General features: G+C 37.7%; 1 protein-coding gene across 3 annotated transcripts; it reads right to left on the bottom strand.

Annotated features, from left to right (window-relative positions):
* Positions 1-352: 352 nt before the first annotated feature.
* On the bottom strand, positions 353-25,021 carry ESD (esterase D). Of its 3 annotated transcripts, none has more exons than XM_047871177.1 (10): positions 24,916-25,021; positions 21,251-21,313; positions 20,641-20,715; positions 19,978-20,066; positions 16,363-16,461; positions 14,003-14,127; positions 12,843-12,962; positions 11,013-11,111; positions 8,865-9,032; positions 353-1,261 (listed from the first exon to the last, which is right to left on the bottom strand). In XM_047871177.1, the coding sequence occupies exons 3-10, from the start codon at positions 20,706-20,708 to the stop codon at positions 1,181-1,183; spliced, it is 849 nt and encodes a 282-aa protein (XP_047727133.1). In that variant the 5' UTR covers positions 20,709-20,715; positions 21,251-21,313; positions 24,916-25,021; the 3' UTR covers positions 353-1,180. The 3 variants fall into 3 exon arrangements, with proteins under 3 accessions (XP_047727133.1, XP_047727282.1, XP_047727207.1); XM_047871326.1 differs by lacking the exon at positions 24,916-25,021 and adding an exon at positions 24,564-24,906; XM_047871251.1 differs by lacking the exon at positions 24,916-25,021 and adding an exon at positions 21,528-22,393.

The raw sequence follows: 25,021 nt of genomic DNA, 5'->3' as shown, positions 1-25,021 counted from the left end.
GAGTAATATATGGACGTGATGAATCACTATATTGCACACCTGAAATGAACACAATGTTAACTACACTGGAATGAAAAAAAAATTAATGTATAATCTTCATGCTTCTCTAATAGAAAAATGTTTTTAAAATAATCTGGGGAGCCGGGGGGGGGGGGGTTCAGTTGATTAAGTATTCAACTTCAGCTCAGGTCATGACCTCAGTTTGTGAGTTTGGCCCCCCTGTCGGGCTCTCTGTTGTCAGCAGGGAGCCCTCTTTGAATCCCCTGTCTCCCTCTGTCTGTATCCTCCCCTGTTTTCTCTCCCCTCAAAATAAACATTAAAAAAATAAAATAAAATAGTCAGACTTCATCTATCATGTTTCAAAATGAGTTTATTCATATTAAGTTCGTAAAAGTAACACAATTTGGTATTTACAAAGAGACTGATTACTTTTCTTGGTGAGCTCACCAAGCTAAATTTCTGCATGTAACTACAGGAAAATATCTGTTTACAGAAACATATGAAGCAACTTTCCTTACATAGAGCTATTTTCAGATTGAGTCTTATTATTTAATTCTCGTCTCTTGAGAAATCCCAGAAACCAATGTCCACAAATCTGTTTGGCTTAATAGATAAGAAAAGAAGTCTCATTGGATTGGGTTTATGAAATCTGGCTTCTAATCTTAGCTGTCCCACAAATAACTGTGTAATGATGGAGAATTTACTTAATCTTTCTGAGCCTCACTCCTTACTCAACAACAAATAGTTACTAAATGCCTCCTAGAAGCCAAGTGGTTGGCAGATACTAGAGACAGAACAATAAACATAATGAAGACAGTCCATGCCTTCACAGACTTAAAGTCTGGAAAAGTGAGGGGTTTAGGCTAAATTACCTCTTAAACCAATTCCTGAGTTAGCATTCTATGATTTAAATGCGATTATATTCATATTCTGTGGCCTGAGGTTAATACAATGATTTCCAAATGACCTTGAGAAAGCTGTAATGTATTAAATATTTCCCAACATTGGCAAAATAACTTTTAAATCAAAAGCAGGTTTTATATATTCATTCAGAAAGTGATTCAACTATGGAATGATGATTTTGAGCACTATGAAATCCAATGCATTGAAATCATTTTTCCCAGCAATTCTGTTTATTACAATTTTATAATCCTGAAAAAATTTTCTTATCTGAAGTTTTTTATGCATTCAGGTATTTTGCATGATGTCTGATGTGATCAGTAATAAAGGTTGCAATGAAGTAGTAGCTATGATCATAACCCTAGAAGACAAAAGAGAGGAACATAAGATACTTTCCATTCAGAAACATCAAAGACATTAAACATATCTCTCATGTCATTTAATTATCTGTAAACAGTGAAAAAATTACAGTATAAGGAAGGCTTATAGTCAAAATCAAGCTTAGGGGTGCCTGCAGGCCTCAGACAGTTAAGCGTCCGACTCCTGATTTTGGCTCAGGTCATGATCTCATGGTTGTGAGATTCAGCCCTGTGTTGGGGCTCCCCACTGGCATGGAGTCTGCTTACGATTCTCTTTCCTTCTGTCCCTCTCCCCAGCTCATTCTCTTACTCACTCAAAAATAAATACATAAACGAACAAATAAAGTCAAGCTTATACTTGTACTTCAACATTTTCTCTGAGCATTAGAAGAACAGCAAAAATATGAAGAAAAATAAACATTCTGTATAGCTTAGTTTCTAGATGCTGCCATTACTATGCAAAGAGAGGAAATGACACATTAATTAAATGTACAGGATATACAAATGGTCCTATCAACAAGGGCTAAAAGAATCAGAATTTAAAGAAGTCAGAAACATAGGCAAGAAGTTTTGACTCACAGAAGAAACACATTAACATCGATAAGACAGAAAGTATTAAAACGCAAAATAAGCACACATAAACAATATAGAGAAAGAACAAAAAACATCCAATGGTCAAATGTTGTCTGGGAAGTTAAACACAGACATCATAAAGTTTTGTTACAAATTCTACTTTCTACTCAATAAAAGTCTATCACATCATCATTTGAGGAAAAAGGAAAAATTCATTAAAACAGACATCCCTTAGCAATAAACCACACTGGGGAAAAAAGTCAGTAAACTGTTTAGAAAACAATCATGAAATAGAAAGAAAATGTAATTTTCTGCCAAGCAGTTGAGTTGAAACGGATCTCAAACTATCTGGTCGATTAAATCCACTGACAAAGGGGCACCTGGGTGGCTTAGTTCGCTAGGCATCCGACTTCGGCTCAGGTCATGATCTCATGGTTCATAAATTCGAGCCCCAAGTAGGGCTCTTTGCTGTTCGTGCATAGCCTGCTTCAGGTCCTCTGTCCCACCCCCTCTCTCTGCCCCTTCCCTGCTCTCTCTCTCACAAAAATAAACAAAAAAACTTAAAAATACCCCCACTGGTACAGGTCAATGGACAGGCAATGCCCCCAGGGGCATCTTGAATACAACAAGAGGCTTTCTAAAGGAAAAAGAAACAAAATTAAGCTGGGAAGAACCTAAGGGGGTTAAACAGCAGGTAATCTGGGGGCAGCCTCCCTTCCAAAACACAATGAACACGCAAGGTGAATACACCGAAAGGACATAAAAGTCTTAAGATTTTTAAGTTTTTACCTTAATCTTGTGAATGGTCTCTGATGGGAGAAAATGGGAATTTTCCTAAGCACTTAAGAACCAAAAAGAGCCCTAATAAAAATATCACCTGGGTTTCAAGGAACAAGGCAAATCCCTAAGGTTTTAGCGAATCAGTCAACGTTCTCCATCTCTTACTTCCAGGAGTATTCGGGGTACGTATCTCAGAACGGCAGTTAATAAAAAGTTCTAGTATAAAGTCATCAAAGCAGCTCAAAAGCACTGTCTTCTATTTACTGTGGCCAAACCATAGAAGTGAGTCTGACAGGAACGTTGTCAAAATTAAGACTGACCTTTGGAATTATTTGGCTTCACATTTCTCAACGATAAGACGAGGCCCAGTGAATTCAATTTGGAGCTAAAGAACAATTTCTTATGTAGAGAAAGAAACGTGAAGAAAAGCATTTTCCATTCATGGAATTCTTGAATTGTTACCCGGTTAACCAGGCCCATGATTTGCAATCCACAAACCCTAGGGAATACAGTCCCAAGTAGTAGCTGCTGGTTTCTAACAGATGAAATGATATATCTGATGGACAATAGGGACCAATGCAAGGGAATGGATGCCCCAAGCACTTGAGGAGCAAAGTCCCTACGGTGACTGCGTATGCTGTATTTTTATGCAGTTTCACAGATGTTTAATGCCTTGCAGTTTCAGGCACATAGTGGGTAATCACTGTTACCACTGCTATTATTATTTATTATATTATTATTATGACTATATTAGAGAAGTCCCAGGGTAAAACGAAGTTACAGTTTTGAGCTCTCAGGGGTGTACTGCAAAAACACAGTACGTTTTATCTAAAATACCAAACCGATGCCCTTGACTTCCATAATGATATTTTCACAGAAGATCCACCTTTACGAGAAAACAGAAAATGCCTACTGTGACACACCAAGAAAGAGTTAAAGGCAGGAGAACACATTTGAACTACTGGCATTCTGGTACAGAGAAGATCCTTATATAACCTCAGCCAATTGTGTCATTCCTGACCAGTCATGATCTATTTATCAATATGATTAAATGGGGGTGGGTCCTTTCATCAAATTCTCTGAATCGGTTTGGTTTGTTAGGCAGCTTGCACAATTATATATATCCGGCGACACTTGAAAGAGCCTAGGTTTCCTCTTCTACCTCCCACTCTACACGGAAAAATCATCAGTAGCAAGACTCTCTCAGAGTATAAAAATAAATGAACACATTTCTTTCATTCTTCACTCGGCTCTCAAAAAAGCAGCAATGCTCCAGCAGCTATGATGAACATTTGTCCTAAAGGGCAGTGCTTTCCTACATATTTTCCAGACCCAATTAGAAAGGCGCACATATGAATTCCTGGGTTATTAAATCTCTTCAGAATACAAAGAAGACTGTGGAAAAGGTGTTCACTTTTTTACTTAATAAACAATTCCTGAGAGTCTGTGCTGGGTAATCGTGCTGAGTATGAGGATACAGGGACGCCTGAGAGATCCCTGCACTTCTGGAATTCTGTGCCATGTTCTTACTGTTCTCTGACAGGCAGTGCAGAGGCCAAAACCACCTATGAATCTTCAGAAAGGGCCTTGAAGAGGTAGTATACAGCCTTGCTTCGATGTTGTTTCTGGAAGTTTCCATTAGGTCACTGAAATTTTTCCCTCACAGTGTAACTTTAAAACTGAAAATTAGACAAATGAGGCTTCAGAGTAAAATCTGATCTTTGTATACTATCAGGACTCTGCTATCTAGTGCTTTTTCAATTTAGATTCACTGAAGCCAAAAACAGAAAAGGAAAAATTCTATGAGGTGACAATCATACAAATGCCTCTATGCACCACACTTAGCTCTCAACTTTTTTCTGACAGTAGAGAGTATGTACAAAAAGACCCTGACAGGGGTGCCTGGGTGGCTCAGTAGGTTAAGCGTCCGACTTCAGCTCAGGTCATGATCTCGCGGTCCGTGAGTTCGAGCCCCGCGTCGGGCTCTGTGCTGACAGCTCAGAGCCTGGAGCCTGTTTCGGATTCTGTGTCTCCCTCTATCTCTGCCCCTCCCCTATTCACGCTCTGTCTCTCTCTGTCTCAAAAATAAATAAATGTTAAAAAATAAATAAATAAATAAATAAAAGACCCTGAGATTTAACACCAAAAAGAAGTAAATAAATGAAGTTGGGTAAAGCATGTACATGATTGTAATAATTTTCTGCCTTTCTCCTCAGTTCACATACTTCTATATACACCCCATTTTTTTCAGCTTACTTAATTCTTCACCACTCCCATTTCATAAAGAAATACAGTTATACTGTACTTATAAGCAAATGATAAAGCAGGTAAAAGTCTCGGACCTAAGGTCATCTGAAGTCAGTGGAAGCTGGCCTGAAAACCTGAAAGCAACTTCACCGAAGCTATGCCCAGTCACGTCTACTCAGTCGCTCATTCAATTATAACAAGCCTAAACAAAACCTTCAGACTGTGGCCCTTGCCAGAAGGAAACTGAATGAAAAACTGCCCGAGCTAAAGACTGTGACTGGTTATTTCAATACTTTCTCGCTTTCTTTTGTTTTCAGAATTCAAGAACGTTTTGTCTTGACTCCTCATTAAATACACCCATCTATGTTTTTTACTTGTTTAGGCTATGAGCATTTCAGAAATAAAAAGTTTCTTTATTTTTTTCCCCCTCTAAGAATTTCATCAGTGTTTTACTTCTATGCTGTTTTTATAACACGCTCTATAAAGATTTTTCAGTCTCTGTTGGCAGGCTGAAACTTTGTTGGTGGTGGTAACAACACAATTTCCTGGCACAGCCTCGCAGGGGCAAGAAGAGGCATCCAACATTGTGAGTGCCAAGAAATCATTTGGAAAGAAACGGTTTGTTACGTTACTTATAGCTATGGTTAATACAGTTAAACACATTACTTTACAATCAAATCAGTATTTGGATTTCTCAAAGTTGGTTATTGATCTAAAACAGGCAATTTAAGTGATTAAATGTTTAAGTATTTTAACTAATCTAAGTAAACCCTATTACTTAAAGAGGGACACTCAGAGAAAAAAAGGTATATCCAATATATTGGTTTTTGACATATTTTTCCTCATGTGTGTGTGTATGTGTGTGTGTGTATATATATATATATATATATACATAATATTTTACACAGTATATTTATATAAACTGTTCACACGTTCAAAATATTAGGGAAATTAAAAAAAACAGGAAGATTGTTCAGATCTGTTGCATAAGTTAGATGGAGAGGAGGCTGTGCATAAGTTCTCGTATTAACTAATTCCATCCCTCTGTTCCTCAGAAGCACTGCTTTACCGTGCTTGGGATTGCTTAGACGGATGACAGGAGGTCAAGTATTTTCATTTCAAGTGACCTTGCTTCCAATCCTGGTTCTACTGTGAACTAGCTGTGAGACTTTAGATACGCAGGTTACTTTTCTGAGCCTGTAAAGTAGATGGACAGGAGCCATATTAGAAAACCCACAGCAAACATCACACTAAATGGGGAAATACTGAAAGCTTTTCCTCTAAGATCAGGAACAAGACAAGGTACCTACCTCTGCCACTTCTATTCAACATAGTACTGAAGTCCTAGCTAGAGCAATTAGGCAAGAAACAGATATAAAAGGCATACAGATTGGAAAGAAAGACGTAAAATTATCTCTGTTCATAGATGATATGCTCTTCTCTGTACAAAACCCTAAAGCCCTCAAAGTAGCAGGATACAAAAGCAACACACAAAAATCGGCTGCATTTCTCTATACTAGCAGTGAACAGTCTAGGAAGGAAATAATGCAAATGGCTGTATGATTCCACTTAGAGGAGGTACTGAGTAGTCAGATTTACAGAGAAAGGGGAATTATGGTTGCCAAGGGTTGGGTGCAGGGAGGAACGAAGACGTGGTGTTTAAAGGGCATAAAGTTTGAATTTTACAAGATAAAAGGGTTATGAAGACGGATAGTGGTGATGGCTGAGCAACATTATGAATATATTTATTAGCAAAGACATGTACATTTGAAAATACTTAAGATGGCAAATTTTATGTATGGTATTCTGCCACAACAAAAAAGTTGAAAAAAATGAAAGAGCAAACAAACAAAAAAACAGATGGGAGAGGACAAGAATGGTCTCTCATGTGGTCACATAAAAATAAAATGACCTAATGCTGTGAAAACATTTGGTAAACTGCAATGTGCCACATTATACATTGATCTAGATGTATCTGGACATTTATCATCGTAATTACACGTTTTAGATCAATGTGTCTGACACAGTACCCTTGAACATGAATAAAAATGTTTTTAAAATCGCAATCATTTCGGGGCACCTGGGTGGTTCAGTTGGTTGAGATCTGACTCTTGATTTTGGCTCAGGCCATGATCTCAGGGTCATAAGATTGAGCCCCACACTGGGCTCTGCACTGAGTGTGGGGCCTGCTTAAGATTCTCTCTCTTTTTCTGCCCCTCCCCCATGCACGTACACACTCTCTCTCTCAAGAAAAATAAAACTTAAAAAAAAAATCACAATCACTGGGAATGCAAGCTGGTGCAGCCACTCTGGAAAACAGTATGGAGGTTCCTCAAAAAACTAAAAATAGAACTACCCTACGACCCAGCAATTGCACTACTAGGCATTTCTCCACGGGATACAGGTGTGCTGTTTCGAAGGGATACATGCACCCCAATGTTTATAGCAGCACTATCCACAATAGCCAAAGTATGGAAAGAGCCCAAATGTCCATCGAGGGATGAATGGATACAGAAGATGTGGTATATATATATATATATATATATATATACACACACACACACACACAATGGAGTATTACTCGGCAATCAAAACGAATGACATCTTGCCATTTGCAACTACGTGGCTAGAACTGGAAGGTATTATATGCTAAGTGATATTAGTCAATCAGAGAAAGACAAAACTCATATGACTTCACTCATAGGAGGACTTTAAGAGACAAATCAGATGAACATAAGGGAAGGGAAACAAAAATAATATAAAAACAGGGAGGGGGACAAAACGTAACAGACTCACAAATATGGAGAACAAACAGAGGGTTACTGGAGGGGTTGTGGGAGGGGGATGGGCTAAATGGGTGAGGGGCACTAAGGAATCTACTCCTGAAATCACTGTTGCACTCTATGCTAACTAACTTGGATGTAAATTTAAAAAAATAAAAAATAAAATAAAATCACAATCCCTTGTAATTTACAGTGTTCATTTTTCATCCTGAAATATTTTGTTTATATATTCCTAAGCTTATAAATAATTTTTTAAAAATAAAAACAGAATTCCTTTAATTATAACTGTATTAGCATAGAGTTAGGTGAGCAGTGGATAACCAAAAGTCATTTAGTCAAGGAAAACTTGCCAAGCAGCACAATGTTTAGGTTAGCACCTAACTCAAACCGTATAAATTGCAGATGTGTGTGAGACCAATGGTTGATAGCCTCTGAGGTTAAGGTGTACACGAAGTGAAGAGTAATTAAGCTTATTCTTGTTATTTCCTGTGAGAACAGCCACATGCATGTAAAGAAAGACATATCCAGTAATCTTGTTATTCACTGGTTCTACGGCCATACAAAAAATTATAAACACTTTTCACTGCCAAAGGCTTTCTTTTTTCTATGGAATTTGGTCTTAGATATCATTAATTTAATCAGAAGGCTTTCACATTAAGTATCTTATTATAATTTTAAAAATATCTTACTAGGGGCACCTGGGTGGCGCAGTCGGTTAAGCGTCCGACTTCAGCCAGGTCACGATCTCGCGGTCCGGGAGTTCGAGCCCCGAGTCGGGCTCTGGGCTGATGGCTCAGAGCCTGGAGTCTGTTTCCGATTCTGTGTCTCCCTCTCTCTCTGCCCCTCCCCCATTCATGCTCTGTCTCTCTCTGTCCCAAAAATAAACGTTGAAAAAAAAAATTAAAAAAAAAATATCTTACTAGAGGTAGTTTTCCAAATTCCAAATATAAAGTATTATGAAATCTTGCCTTTTTTAAAAAGGTTTTTTGAAAGAGAGAGAGAGAGAGAGAGAGAGAGAGAAAGAGCATGTGAGTGGGGGGAGGGGCAGAAGGAGAGGAAGAGAATCTTAAGCAGGCCCCACGCCCAATCTCATGAACAACCATGAGATCATGACCTAAGCCAAAATCAAGAGTTGGATGCGTAACTTACTGAGCCTCCCAGGAACCCCTGGATTTGCTTTTTTATAGTTACTTGGAACAAGTTGAGGTTTCCTGGGACTCACCTCTTGTAATCTAAAAACAACAGGGACTTTCTTTTCTGTACAGGCAGCAATGAAGTTATCAGGTAGTAACTGTCCATCTGAAAGGAACTGGTCATCTTTCCCTTGATCGATTAATATGTCCAGCTGAGAACCTGGGTAGGACTTCACAAGATGGGTAGCATCATAAGCCTAGAAAAAGAAAAACACTGAAAAATAAATTTGAAAGTACCCAGAAAGATATTCTTCAGAAGAGACCACAGTAGAACCAAATAGAAATTTAAAGTCATTTAAGCTCGAAGGCCTTTTAAATCAGAAAACACTTTTTACATTGGTTTGCCTGGTTTTTATTCACAAGATCTTCAGAATTCTATGTCCCAATTATAGCCTCTTTTCTACTTCCACGCAGTCCTGAGCCAGTGGCAAGAGTTCTGAATCTCAGCATTTTTCATAGAATATAGCCTTTTCCCTTCTAAACCTTTGAGGTTTTTAATCATCTCTTAACTCCAAACAAACAAACAAACAAACAAAAAAAAAAACCCCACATCGTATCTTTTCCTTTATGAATCCCACCACAAATTGACTCTTTCTTCTAAGTCCCTTGTATCTTTTTCTATTTCCAGATATTATTTGTTTCAAATAAACAGTCTGTTTTGTTGTCTTCTCTTTTTGGCTTTAGTACATTCAGCCTTCTCTTTTATGGTGTTGAATAGCACCAAATATCTGCTATCCCCATGAGCTTTCAGGAAGATTTAATTTAAATAATCTGAATCATATAAACAACTCCTCAAATTTATGATCTCAGGAGCTGCCACTAGTTAGAATTTTATATTTTATTATCCACTTTTAAGTATTCTTGATTATTCATATATATTCACTAGCCACAACTTCCATGCACCAATCAAGACAAACAAAACCCCCAAGATTTCCCCTTCTAAAGTATCATGCTTTATTAAGACTTGCTTTCTTTAATCTTAAAGGAGAGAGTGGAAGGGGATCTATAAAATCCAACTAGTTCTAAATTCTGTGATTTCATAGTCCTTAGGAGAAGGAGAAAAATTATAGATAGTCCAGGAGAAAAATTATAGATTCCTTTATCGGTTACCTGTGCCTTTACCTCTCCCTTCCTTTCTCCCAACCAGCTGGTCTTTTGCTCAATGCTTCTATGAGACCCTAAGCCCCGTGTAGATGGGAAAGGTGATCACTTTTGTGACCTAAGGTCTCAGAACTCCACACAGACTCTGCACAGTGGCAAGGACTGCTAACACTGATGTATGTGCACTGTCAGCTCTCAAACTGCCTAATAGTAATCACGTTCTGCATTCTTCCACTGTAACAAAAATCGAAGCCTAAGCAAAACACAATTCTAATTTAGTGACTACAGGATTAAACCTCTGCTTTGTTAGAATTTCAACGACCAATCTTAAATAAAATTGAGATGCACGGGTGAATGACCTGGAACACACAACAGAATGACCTGGAACACACAACAGTAAGACAAGAAAGTTTTTCTCTTCCCCCCACTCAAGTATTTCCTACTTGTTCACATGCATATGATGATGAGTACATTTGCAAAATATTCAGACTCTTGGTGAAGTTTGCAAATAGTCTATTTCTGCACAAAAGTCAAATGAGTCTCAAGAGAAAGAGCCATTTTTAATTTTCATTTTGAAGCATCTGCTCCCATGCTTCAAAAAACAATCTTGCTATTGGGAATGTTCACATAGATGTACATTACACAATATCTATTTTTAAAGACTTTTAAGTCTGGAATTGACTATCTCAATCTGAGAGATGCTGGATTTTGAAACAGACACATGAAACAATTAAAAGGCCGGGACTCATGGTTCCTGTTGTACAAATGAGCACAGGGTTAAGAGGCAAATCTAAATTTAGGGATAAAATGTGGTATTTTTTGGTAATGTTACTTAAGAAATAAACATGTAAATTAATCATTAGCAGAAAAAACATGTAGTCTTGGAATGTCTGCCACAATTCAATACAATGAGGAAAAGGGCTTTTTTTTGTTATTATTATATGTATTTCCTTTTGTTAATTATTTTTAGCTCTGTGTCTATGAGTGAGCTAGGAATATAATGTCTGCGATACGTAGCTTCTTCACAAATTTGAAAACTTAAAAATGAACATTAAGATAGCCTTCCCAGTACCTACCTTCCATTTATTTTGATCTGTTCCCAAATATCCATTGAAGGCTTTTTTGCCCCAAGGACAGAGCACTGGGTTGCAAATTGGAGCAAATGCTGACACAGACTTCAGAAACAAAGGAAATTTAAAAACAAGTTATATTTTGCAAAATCAAACAGGAACACATATTTGCAACTTGCTTAAAAACTCAAAAGTTTATTTGCAACTTGCTTATAAACTCTGACTTGCCATGAAAACTACTTGTGAACAATTCTCTGTGAGTTATCATATGTGCTGGGACGGCAGGCCTCTCCATGATACATTTCTCATGTGTTCAAGTAAGAGAGCTAATTAACCATAGGTGCCAACATAGTGGAAAGCAAAACATTACATTTCATTAAATAAGGCACAAATGCAAGTTTACGTTCAGACTTTCTACTCCTTTTTTCCACTTAAAATTAATTCGTAGTGATATAAAACAGTTTGTACCTACTTTTGTGAGGTTATTAAATCTGAGACACATTCTTTCTCTTTAAACAGGACCAAGAAAGCACTGAACGATGCCCTTAAATGTGGCAGAATTTTAATACAACACAATTTTGGGTTCTAAGCAGTGTTGTTTTTCTTTTTTTTTTTTTTGAAAGTTTATTTTTTATTTGGGGAGAGGGGGAGGGAGAGGGGGAGAGAGAGAGAGAGCGAGAGAGTGAGAGCGCATGAGTATGTGAGCCAGAGTGGGGAGAGAGAATCCCAAGCCATCTCCTGTCAGCGTGGAGCCCGACACACAGGGCTTGATCTCACTATGAGACGCTTAACCGACTGTGCCCCCAGGCACCCCCATGCAATGTTGTTTTTCACTGGGTAAGTGGCACAGATGGAATCGCTCAGTTTCAGAGCACTTATCACTGTGTAGGTTTATCAAAGTCTAACGCTTTTTTTAAAGGACAAAAAACAACTGAATTTGATTTTCTTCCTCAAACGTAATAAACAGATTGCCTTACGTACAAAAATATAAGACCATTTTATTTATTTATTTATTTATTAAAAACCCACTGCCAGGACTTGAATTAATTCAACTTTATATAGCAAAGCCTATTAAAAGAAAAATATTTGATGCCGCAATAAGAAGCTGCCATAAGAAATATTTTCACTTCTCAGTGGCACACCTGAAATGACTAAGAAGTTCCTTCTGGGGGAAGGAAATGGATTAAACAAATCTTGAGGTATCCGACAGCCCTGTGATTTTAAAGACAGAAGCAGTCCTGAGATTATGCCTGTTTCAACATTCCCTTTTGCAACACGATGGTATGCTGCTCTGCCAGTCAGACATTCTACATATGGTGGTCATTCCAACTTGGCTCGTTTAAACAACAAAAAAGTAAAGCTATACAGTTTCAAATAAATGAATGGAAAGACTGACGATGTTATCTATCAGTTACGCTGCAATCCAATTTTCATCCAAGGCACTGAGAAGAGAGAATTCTTCACTTTCACAAATCATGAATATCTTCTTCTTCCCTCAGAACATCGAACTCAATTAACAAATATATTTCCTGGTAAAAATGTGATATATACTGCAATAGTAACAAGAATACGACTCAAGCTACAGTTTGAATAGAAGCAGTAGAAATTGCTTTATAATGTTTTTAGTAGACCAAATGTGATTGAATTCCTACACTTCTGATTCTGGAGCATATAATTTTGTGTTCAGTTTAATGCTCTTCCCCTACAGCTCATTCCCAACACTAGAAAAGTTTAGTCCCAGTACTAATAATAATATCCTACTATCGCTCTTTGTAAAGTTCCTAATTGATATTATCCAAGAGAAATACTTGTCACTGGAAGCTTCGGTAATCTTACTTTGTACTTTCCAGGATTCTTCAGAGCACATATCAGAGCTCCGTGGCCTCCCATGGAGTGGCCAAAAATAGACATCCTTTGGGGGTCCACTGGAAAATTGGCATTTATGAGTTTGGGAAGCTAGAGAGAATTTAATAATATGACAGAAGGTATGAGAAGTAAGTTTAAACTTTTCCAAAGTTATATAAAATAATTACACAATCAATACTTCCAAATCTAGTCTTACAATAGTATGAACTAATAAAGATGGAAAAATAAAAATCTCAGGTAGACAAGGATTCTTAACGTAACACTGGAGAAAACATGGTACATCCTTCTAGGAAAGCAGCATAAAGAAAATGATGCAGAAAGAACCTTTAAAATGTCTAAAATTCATTTCTTGGCATCTATTCTAAGGGAAAAGTCCTTAGCGGGGAAAGATGATACATAAAGACACTCAATGCAGTAAAACTTAATACAGTAAAAAATATATGTAAATATATAAGTATCCTATATTACAAAAAAGTAAATTATGACACGTGATATAATATTATGAAATTATTAACGTTATGTTACCAACAGAGTATTAGAAAATGTTTGTTTTATACAATTAAAAAAATGAACATGAAAAAAAACTTTTATAATTCTAGGAAAACTAGTCATAGAAAAAAAGTCTGGAATATACCAAAACATAGTTGTTATTTGGGCTGCAGAATAATGGATGATTAAAATTTTGTATCATTGAGTTTTATGATGTACACATGCAAAATTTAGAAAAGTGCATAAACTACACATAAATATTATTAATAAAAGCAGTGATTTAGCTACTTATTTATCCTTTCTAACTAAGCCTTGGTAAATCATTACAAAATATGTCTGAATGAAGTGGCTGCCAGAGAAATGAAAAGTTTTTTTATATATTATTTTCTTTGTATCCTCTGGGTAGTGTATAAAGGTGTCAATATAATTATTACCCTCTTTAAAAGTGTACTTAATGTTAACTTCAATTGTAATAAGACTATTGTACAAGTAAACTTTAGAACGTTCACTAATAAATATGTACCAAATAGATTCAATACTACCACACCCTGATTTAAAATTCTCAGGACTAGAAGGACTCTGTGTCCCAAACCAAACTATTGGCAATCATCAGTTAATAAGTACAACACAAATGAAATTACCTCCTCGGTTACGTAAGAATACATTCTGTAGTTAGTTTTCCAAGGATCTTCAGTGGCGTCCACATAAAACCCAGCACCAGTGCCAAAGTCCCAGCTCTCATCTTCTCCTTTAATATTGCAGCCACCTATCAAGGGAAAATCCTGTGGTTTCACCTACTTCGCAGTGATAACCTGTATTTCGTAACACACTTTTAAATGAATCTGAAAGTTCATTTGCATCTGAGCTGATCGCCAACTATTGCAGTTCTCTGCCTCTTAGGGCACATACTTCCTGGCCCTCTTGTCCCTCAATAGGGCCACGTGACTAGTTCTAGTCAATGAGGCAAGGGAGGGAATGCCCTTTCAGGCTGAAGAATTCACTGCCAAGGTGAGGCACCCTGACATTCTTTGTGAATGAAATGTCCTCCAATGTATTCTTTTTTTAAAAAAAAAAAATTTAAGTTTATTTATTTTTGAGAGAGACAGAGACAGAGTGTGAGCAGGGAAGGGGCAGAGAGACAGGGAGACACAGAATCCAAAGCAGGCTCCAGGCTCTAAGCTGTCAGCACAGATCCTGAACTCACAAACCATGAGACCGTGACCTGAGCTGAAGTTGGTTGCTCAACCAACTGAGCCACCCAGGGAACCCCTATGTATTCTGAATATATGCTTCTTCACTGTTCACCTCTCAAAGGGCTTATATCCTCTATCCTTCTAAAATGTGCTGAGATTCCTTCTCTGATGACCCCTCCCCTATTACCAACACTTCTTTTCAAGGGAAGGGAGACAAGATGCTTGTGCTGAGTTCACTATCTTGCACTGAAAATGTCTCCTTATGTATTTTGGAATCACTCCATCATGTTTCCCCTATTTATTCATCCCCCAATGGGATTTTCTTATAATCTTTTAAAATTTATTAGGTTTTATTTTATATACTTCTAGGTAGTTAAAAAGCCAACTGAGACTGTTAATAGAATTATGGTAATACGTAATTTCAGGGAAATGACCTCTTTGTAATACTCAGTTTACTCATCCAGGAACATGACATTTTTCCATTTATTAAAGTCTTCGTTTATGATCTTTGGCAGGTTTTGCAATTCTTTTAAAAAATAATTCTTCATATTTTTAAAGTTTATTCCTAGGCATTTAACATTTTTGATAGTACTCTGAATTACATTTTTTAAAAAGTAGGCTCCACACTCAGCATGGAGCCCAATGTGAAGCTTGAACTCATGACCCTGAGATCAAGACCTGAGCTGTGATCAAGAGATGGACACTTAACCAACACTTAGCCACCCAGGTGCCCCTGAATTAAATTTTTTATTACATTTCTAGTGAGACCTGTCTTGCTTTGGTGTATTATATGTGCTGTGAAAGGAAATGCACTACCTTCCTAAGGCCCGCCATTTATCTTCCAGATAGTTTTAGCTGCCATTTTTTTAAACATAATTTATTGTCAAATTGGCTTACATACAACACCCAGTGCTCATCCCAACAAGGGCCGTCCTCAATGCCTATCACCCATTCCCCCACCCCTCGCATCCGCCCTCAGTTTGTTCTCTGTAGAGTCTCTTGTGGTTTGCACCCCTCCCTCTGTTTGTAACTATTTTTCCCCTTCCCTTCCCCCATGGTTTAAATTCCACTTCCAGGGGTGCCTGGGTGGCTCAGTAGGTTAAGCATCCGACTTTGGCTCAGGTCAGTTCACAGGTTGGAGCTCCACGTCTGGCGCTAGCAGCTCAGAGCCTGGAGCCTGTTCGAATTCTGTGTCTCCCTCTCTTCTCTCTCTCTGCCCCTCCCCGCTCACACTCTGTCTCTCTCTTAAAAATTAGTACACTTTAAAAAAATTAAAGACAAGTAAATTCCTTTTCCTGACACTTCTAGGGTCACAAAGTAAGCTTTAATTCTGATGGACTGAGTTTTCAAATATTTGATATTTTCATTTCTTCAACGTAAGCATTCTAGTTATTTATATTAAAACGAATGCACATTTCACTGTATGATTGTTTGATGAAGAGAAGATGAAAAAAAACTAACTTTCAGGTGACAAGGCAGTTTATCTTTGAAACAGAAAAACTTCTTATCCATCGTATGTTCTTTTGGCACTGGTGCCAATATGGTATATTAACCAAGTTGCTCAATCTCTGTTTTGAAGCGTCTTCATCTACAAAATGGGAATAGCAAAACTGTCTGTTCTTGTAAGAGTGATGTCATGAGTAAAATTCGCAATGAGGAAAATATATAGCACAGTCTTTTATAATCATGATTATCACCTGAAAGGTTGAGATAACAGCAAAAATATGAAATACATTGTATAGCGTTACACAACTTATACTTTAAAGATTCATATTTTTACAAAGAATATCTGGAACGAGAACACTTACGAGGGCTGGTATCTGGAGCAATGACGACAAGGCCATGTTCTGAGGCAGCTTGATGATAACCAGACTTTGATATGAAATTTTGTTCCGTGCAAGTTAATCCTGCAGATGAATAGATTATTTCATGCTATACTGTGGATAGCTGATAAGAGTTAATCCCTGTATGATATGGGAAAACGAGCTCACTTACTATTAATAAAAGGCTTTTTTTAAAAGAAATAATTCTAAAGAAGATAATAAAGTTCCCTTTCTTGTAAAATTTACAACAGTATTAATCAAGAACTGTCTTAGGTTAAATGCTCCCATAGCTGTCCTTTCAAAGTCACTCACTGAAGTTTTAATTACTGAAATCCTTAGGACCAGATGTATTTGGGAATCAGAATTTTTCAAACTGGAGAATGTTATATCAACCCGACTGGGGTGCTGTCAAACATGCCAATTAAATGTGTTACTATTCCTGCATTAAAACATAAATACAATAAGTCATCATAATACTATAAATAACTTATAATTGTTTTATATATGAGTAGTCCTTAGCTACAAAATTCTGCCTGATCATCTCTGTATTCTTCATTGATTTAAAAGAGAAATGGTCGCCACGTACCTTAAATTTTAGCCTCAGTTTTTACAGCTGTTTCTTCCATTTTTCCTAGCTATCTAGCCTTTTCAGACATGTGACCGAAGAGATGACTGAATTTTCTTACTATAGGAGCCTAATACTGTAATGACGTGAGAATGGCCAAGAATAAACTGGCAATAAATGACTGAGCTAAGTACTGCCCAACCTAACACACCTTTTCCCGTGTCCAATGCTAAATATTCCACTACATCTGATGATTAGCAACATCAAAGCTTACTAGTATGCATGACTCAGAATGAATTAACTATGGAACACTTTTATAGTTTCTATTTATCCCCTAACAGCCAGCACAGGGACTTATGAAATAGTTGCTAATGAAGATTAAATTCATAATTACAAGATACAAAGTTACGAGTATCATGGTATAAAGCGTTATGGGAGTTTATGTTTAAACTGTGAGGACATACCTACTTTCACTAGTCATGGCGGACTACAGGGTCCTTGTTTGTCTACCATGTTCCTTCCCAGTACGTCTTCCGGAGATATTGGAGCCGTATCATGAAGGAGAGCTGCCCCAAATACTGCTAAAAGGTTAGCACTCTTGCTGACCTTAATGTAAATGTGTTTAGAGGCAAGGTGATAGTGTAAAAGGAATGTCTGAAAAGGATTTCAGACAGGATCTCATTCTAAAGATGTTACTCAGCCACTCATTGCCTAACCAAAATTAGGCAAGTAAGCTGAATATTCTGAGTCTCAGTTCTTTCATTTCAAAAATGGGGATAATACTGCTTATGTTTATCTTATACTATGGCTGTGAGGATTAAATGTGGTAACATGTAAAAAGCCTTGAATTGTGCCTCGGACGCAGTGCACAGTGTCTTACGCTTAAGAAATGTCAATGTTTAGAGACCAGAGAAAAATTTGTTGTTTTCTAGTCAGAACACAAATTCCTTGATTAATGTAGGAGGGAATAAACTGTAGACTCCTAGAAGGGGAGATAATTCTACTAGGAGAATTACTCTCACAAGTATAAAGACGGTTACAAATTAATATCCACTAGATCAACTATATTTTCTATGAAGAGCTTTGAGGGTTTTTTTTGTTGGTTGACAGGTTTATTGAGGTAGAATTCAGATGCCATATAAGTATACAGCTCGACTGTTGGTATATTTACAATTATGGAACACTACCACTATCTAATTTTAGAAGATTTCTATCACCCCAAAAAGAAACCCCATACCCATCTGTGGTCACTCCTATTTTCCCCCAACCCTCCCTCCACGGCCCTAGGTGGAGGAATTTAGGGCCTTATTATTATAGTACCTCTTACACAATACCCTCCTGGTACTTCTGATTTGCTTATCTTTCTTTCAGCCAAGAGACAGGTCTCCAGCGGCTGCCGCCAGAAAACAAAATGCAAAAAGAATAAGAGAAGGACTAGATCCAGTGCCAGGCTATGAGTCAGACAACTTGTTCACTCTGTCAAGGGATCTTGGGCAATGTATAACTTCTCTGGGCCTACAGAATAGTTATCTATTTTCTTTTTTCTTGTTTAATTTTTTTTTTTTTACATTTATTTATTTTTGATAGGCAGAGAGAGAGAGAGAGAGAGCACAAGCAGGGGATGGGCAGAGAGAGAAGGAGACACAGAATTCGAAGCAGGCTCCAGGCTCCGAGCTGTCAGCACAGACACCGACGCGGGGCTCGAACTCACAAACCACGAGATCGTGACCTGAGCTGAAGTCTGACGCTCAACCAACTGAGCCACTCAGGCGCCCCAGTTACCTATTTTCTAAGGTGGTCTTCAGCTATACAATACTGTTTCTAAAACAAACATGCAATTTTGTTCTTTCTTTTGCTTTTGGCAATACTTGTTGCTCTTCTAGCAAAATCAGATTGCTTTTTTCAACCACAGAAATGGGCCGCTGAGTTACAATCACACAGACACTTAATTTTTGCCTTTTATTTATTTACTTAAAAAATTTTTACCTTTTAAAACGAAATATGTATTCTCATTTTAAAAGACTGGTATTTGGGGCTTATCCTTGATAAAACATATGTAAGTGGGAATTTACTAAAATCAAAGATATAAGCAATTTTAAGGTAACAAAAAGAGCCCTCTATGATATAATTTGATTTCTACAGAGTCTCTCCTTACAATGTTTGCTTCTAAAGATAAAATACCAACAACATCTTGTGAAATAAGTTAGCAGGGAGCTTCAAACTACTGGTGGCAAAGCCTTACTGTCTCATAATCCATCCTACAGTCTTTAATATTCACCACTGCTTAAGAAGCTTTAGTATTCTTTTGTGATTTCCCAGACTGTTGCCAGAGAAGATTGGTGGAGTCCAATTAAAACATTCTAGAGAAGGCTATGAAAAAGTTATTTGCTGGTAGTTTCTAAGTAGTGTATCGTGGGTGCTCTGGTGTTTTACCTAATATTGTTCTATTTGAGTGGTAAAATCTCCATAGACTTCCAAAATTCTTAGGTAGGTACAAGTTAAGTAATTTTTCTTTCTTTTTTTAAAATAATGTTTATTTATTTATTTTTGAGAGAGAGAGAGAGAGAGAGAGAGAGAGAGAGAGAGAGAGAGAGAGAGAATGCACAGGCGAGTGGCAGGGAGAGAGAGGGAGAGAGAGTGAGAACGAGAGCAAGTGAGAGATTGATTCCCAAGCAGGCTCCACACTGTCAGTCCTGAGCCTGACACGGGGCTGTAACCGACAAACCGTGAGATCATGACCTGAGCAAAGTCGGATGCTTAACCGACTGAGCCACCCAGGTGCCTGAATAAGTAACATTTCCAAGCTCTTGCCATTTTCTGTTAAATTACTTGGTTTAACTTTAAAAGAAGTGAAATAAATATAATTCCATAGGGTTGAAGTTATTCTCAGGATAAAGTAAGAGTTGACTAGAATAGGCTCCTAAAGTCCTATAAATGGCTCAGAAAGCACACGAGGAAATCAAGATAAAAGAGTAAGATGAACCAGTTAAAAACAAAAAGAAACTCCTTCCAAAACTTAAATGCATAATACTTACCAGAGAGCCAATACAGCGCAGGGCATTTTCCAGTTTCTGCCTTGGGTGGTAAGTAGATAGCGAATTTCATTTTGCAGTTCAGTTCAACACTGTAATTTTAACAGCCACAACAAAAAAATCAATGCCTCAGACTGGTTAAGACAGAAACATAAAAATAAGTGTTTTAATGTACAAAATAAGTGATTCTACCAATATTTAAGGAACATAACTTGATCCTTAAAGAATGGGGCCAAATTAGCATACTGATCTATTAACCAACTTGAGTCTTTGCTGTGCATGGCACGTAAGTCACTTGGGGGATGGGGGAATAAATTAAAAGAATAAATGTAACATCCTCAATGTAGCACTAATATTACTAAAAGAGAAACTTTTTCTGTTTCTAAAGAAATGTATGAAATAACAAATCAGCTTTTATAAAAAATGAATTCTAAAGATCTTAAATTACATTTTTGCTCATGGGCACTGAAATGTACCACATCTTTGTTTGTCACTCATATTGTATTATAATCACTAATATCACAAATGAGGTAATTTTGACAAGAACTATATGCATTTTTCTACGTAAACAGTAATTTTGTGCAACAGTGATCGTTCATGGGCCTATTAAGGAATCAAATAGAAGCAGGATGAAAGATACTAAAATTAGATCTTCTTAGTAATTACCTGTCATGTTCAAAAACTTTCTGCAATCCTCCAAAGCACTTGTTACTGGAAATCTGTTTCAATGCCATTCTTCTCCTATTAGTAAAGATCAAGCTCATTCATTTCTACATTCATTCTTGAAAAATTTGAAAACTCATTTTCAGATAGATTATCAAACATGCAACTGTTTTCCACTTAGAATATTTTTTCACATGCTAATTTTCTCTGATAAATAACATTAAGAAACTGACTCACTTTCATGCACACAATTATACTTGTTATGCACTTTAGGAAACTTTAGTACTTTGGTATGTCATTACTAATTTGCCTAATTTATTAACAAGCTTTCTTTTTTTTCTTTTTCTGGACTGCTCCAAATTCTTTTCAGAAAGAATTTTAATTATTTTATCTCCCTTTCGTTCTGCCCCTCCCCTGCTCATGTGCGCTCTCTCTCTCAAAAATAAACATTAAAAATTTTTTTTAAAAAATTGCTAATAGTTTACTTGTCAACTCTAACAAAGGAATCAAAGAATTGGTATTACTGATTATGGCTGATTTTAAAATGGGAGGAGAATGATGTAATAATAACCATTTTGATAACAGTAAGTGAAAACATTTATTGAGCACTTACAGCGTGATCGCCACTCTGTGATATGCTCACCCCGATCAACTTCCTCGTCCCGGGAGAGTTTTTCTGAGAAAGCAATGTACAACTTTTAGATCAACAATTTTCCTTTTAAAAACATTAGTGAATTAAAAGTGCAGCTTATCGTTGGGAGATTTTGAAGTTTGGTAATTCTTTTCTCTCCAATAAATCTTTTAAATGTCATAAATAGTTTTAAACTTAAATGTTAAAATACCACACATTATTTTTAATGACACAAAAAAAGCTGGAAAAGCATCCTTACCGTAAGTGCCCGCTGAGCAAAGAACCTTCTGATTTGTATCTCTTGAGGAAGGTTCCCTTCCCCTCCTTATTACAGACCAGCCAAACACACTGAATAGAAAATCCTCAGAAACTGGAAACAGGTATTACCACTCTAGTTGTCTTCTCAATGAATATGTTCTACATAATTTCTACTGATATGCTGGGTTCTACAGTACGCTGATCAGTTGTGGTGTTACGGTCACTCTAAAAAAATACTTAACAATAATCTTAAGAAGTTAATCTTGGAAATGTCTTTGCAAAATTAAAAAAAAAATTAGTTTAAATTCCATCTTTTAGTAATGTCCTCAGTAAATCCAAATACTTAGCTTTGCATTGGAAAGCTGGGATTTGAACCAGGAAGCCTGACAATAGGACATCTACTCTGCTGCTATACTCTCCTTTCCTTGGAGGGTCTTTAAATACTCTCTTTGTTAGACACTCTGAGATTAACTAATTTTATAGGATTAGGGTTTACAATTATAGAGACATTACCTTCTATCACAGGTGTATGCATTTAATCTATAAAAGATCAATTTTTAACAAAGTTTATAAATGTTATTAATTATTGACTATTAACTTCAGCTATTCTTATTTATGATCCTAACTTAAATAATACACTGACAAAGACAGATGCATAATTTTAGCATATATACATAAGACCAAGGAATAAATTTTTTTGCTGCATTATTCTATAAGGATGCCCTATTAAATTTAGTAAGGACTGTCTGCTTTCCCAGGCCATGGTACATCTAGTAGATAAGAGATAACTAATAATTATTTGTTGAATTAATGAATAACTTATTTTATTAACTTCAGACTACCAATTATATGCAAGTTTAAAAAAATTGTTTTTTAACATTTCTTTATTTTTGAGAGAGAGACAGACGGAGTGCAAGCAGGGGAGGGGCAGAGAGAGAGGGGGACACAGAATCTGAAGCAGGCTCTGGGCTCTGAGCAGTCGGCACAGAGCCCGACATGGGACTTGAACCCACAGACCACACAAGATCATGACTGGAGCCAAAGTCAGACTCTTAACCGACTGAACCATCCAGGTGCCCCTCATCCAACTTTCAAAGTAACATATAAGAAATATAAATTTACCTGACCAAATGCTACTTGCCTTTTTGTCTGCACCAATCCTCGCCTCAGAGAGAACTCGAGATCCGGGTTCTCCTACTCCTGGCCTTCTGGCTTTCCTTTTCTCTTCACATGCACTTGCCCTACCTCCCCATTCCCTATGTTTCTACCACATTTTCTAGGTGGAAGAATCAAATTCTGCATCTCTAGGTCCAATCGTTCTCACACATTAGTGCCAGAATTTAAATGTCTTGCTGGACCCTTCTTCCAAGATATGTCACCAGCTAACAAAACTCAACACATCTGGGGCATCAGGGTAGCTCAGTAGGTTGGTTAACCATCTGACTCGATTTCGGCTCAGGTCATGATCTCACGGTTTGTGAGTTTCAGCCCCACACGGGGCTCTTCACAGTGCAGAGCCTGCTTGGGCAGAGCCTTCTACCTCTACCTCTATCTCTGCCCCTCCTGCTCTCTCTCTCTCTCTCAAAAAATAAATAAGCTATTAAAAAATTAAAAAAAAAACCCTCAGCACATCTAAAATGAAGCATCTGTGTCCCACCTTCAAACCATTTTCTTTCCTTTGTTTGCCTCTCTTTTCATCCATTCCTGTCTATGTGTGAAATGTCTTAAAGTTACTCCTTTGAATTCTCACTGCTACCATCCTAATTATACACAAGAAATGAAAACTTAGGCTCCTGCTTTGTTTCTTTCTTGTATATCCCACTAAAATCAATCCTGCATGGAAGCCTAGGGCTTCAATACATGAATTTATTGCTTAATGGATACCTATACACATTACATATTCAGGCCTAACATGGCCTGCATGCAATTGCTGGTCATTTTGATTTATTTTTTATTTTTAAAAACTGTGATTAAAAAACACATACCATGAAGTTTACTGCCTTAACCATTTTTAAGTGTATAATTCACTTGTGGTAAGCATGTTCTATCAATTTTAAAAACATGGTTAGCCTGCCCACATTAACTAGCAGAAGAGAAATCTTGGCCATCTCCAGGCTGCTGCTACAGGTGTAGGGCTTATCTGACTCACCTAGTGGTTGAAACCCACTCTGTTATTGAAACGAAAAATAATGCAACTAATTATATATATATTTTCAGGTTTGAGGTCATTAAAACTTCATAAAATTGAAACTATGAAGAAATGACAAAAGGTAAATAAAGACGAATAAAACTTTGGTTTATTTTGGTATATATATAATACTTGCCCTACTTTGGTAATATACTTTGGTCACATTTTTAACTGCGGTACTAAGCATAATCTCTTTTCCTTTATAAACATTCATATGGCTGGCCCACATATACATTTCTAATCCACCGTGGGAGGAAAAAATACAGCATCCACGAATTCCAAACGCGTTAACTTCGCTCTCAAAATTGTCTTCAACGGTCCCACATTACTTTTTTGGCCTCACTTTCTATTACCTTAAATCAGTCAAACTCAATTATGCACAATCCTAGTACAGCCTGGATGTTTCCACTGGGTGGCTTTACTCAACGCTATGGTTTAACAATTTCAGAGTAGGTTCCTCAGAGTAGGTTCCGGGGCCAGACCCTCCAGGTTAAAATTCCGGCTTCACCACATATATCTAATATGTATAATATCTAATACGATAGAATATTCGTGATTGCTCCCGAGACTAAATGAGTTAATTCACTACTGGTTGTGACACTGCTATGATATGCATGCAAATGTTAGTTATTATTATTCCAGCAACTTTGAATGCCCTCCTTCAAGATCCGCTCCAATGCCAGCTCCCTGGCAACGCCTTCAGGGGTGACCTCCGGACCCCTCCAGAACTCGCAAAACATTTACGACACGAACAGACGTACAAAGCGCTCGCTGACCCCTGAACTGGGCGCTTGGCAGGGCCACTAGCGCTTTGGGGTCTGTTTCTCTATAAACTGGGTACACATCTACCTCTTGCAGTGGAGATCGGGTCAAAGGGCGGGGAAAATCTATGCAAAATGGAAAGCGCTAAATAAACGTAGCGGAGACCGTAGGCCCGGGCACCCCATTCTTGGAAGTTCAGTGAAAGAAACGGATCCGGGACGAGGCCTGCGTCTGCAGCCAAGGTCCTGGCCTCGGTGCCCAGCGCTCGGCCTGCGGCCTCGGCTCGATCGCAGGCGGGATCCCGGCCGCAGTTTCCGCGATCAAGCCTGCGGCGCCACTGGCCTCAACGTCCGCCCGGACCAGGCCCCGCCGCGTCGCGGGTGCAGTCCGAACCGCAGGCGAGCCGAGGACATCCAGGCCTCAGTCCAGGCAGTCTTACCTCTCGGAATCACCGCGGCAAGGAAAGGGGCGGCAGCTGGAGCGCAGAGGCGGGGCCTCATCATGGCCGCCGGGGCCAACGTTTGGGGGAGCCCATCCTTGACCAC

Source organism: Prionailurus viverrinus, chromosome A1, assembly GCF_022837055.1.
Source record: "Prionailurus viverrinus isolate Anna chromosome A1, UM_Priviv_1.0, whole genome shotgun sequence".
NCBI lineage: Eukaryota > Metazoa > Chordata > Mammalia > Carnivora > Felidae > Prionailurus > Prionailurus viverrinus.
The sequence above is the reverse complement of the archived record's forward strand: the minus strand, read 5'-3'. Positions and strand labels throughout refer to the sequence as shown.

Excerpts from the sequence above, each read along its gene's own strand:
- ESD (XM_047871177.1), bottom strand. The coding sequence starts at position 20,708 with ATGGCATTGAAACAGATTTCCAGTAACAAGTGCTTTGGAGGATTGCAG. Across the intron at positions 20,067-20,640 it reads AAAGTTTTTGAACATGACAG|TGTTGAACTGAACTGCAAAA; the intron begins GTAATTACTAAG and ends TTAAAATTACAG. Across the intron at positions 11,112-12,842 it reads AGAATCCTGGAAAGTACAAA|TCTGTGTCAGCATTTGCTCC; the intron begins GTAAGATTACCG and ends TTGTTTCTGAAG.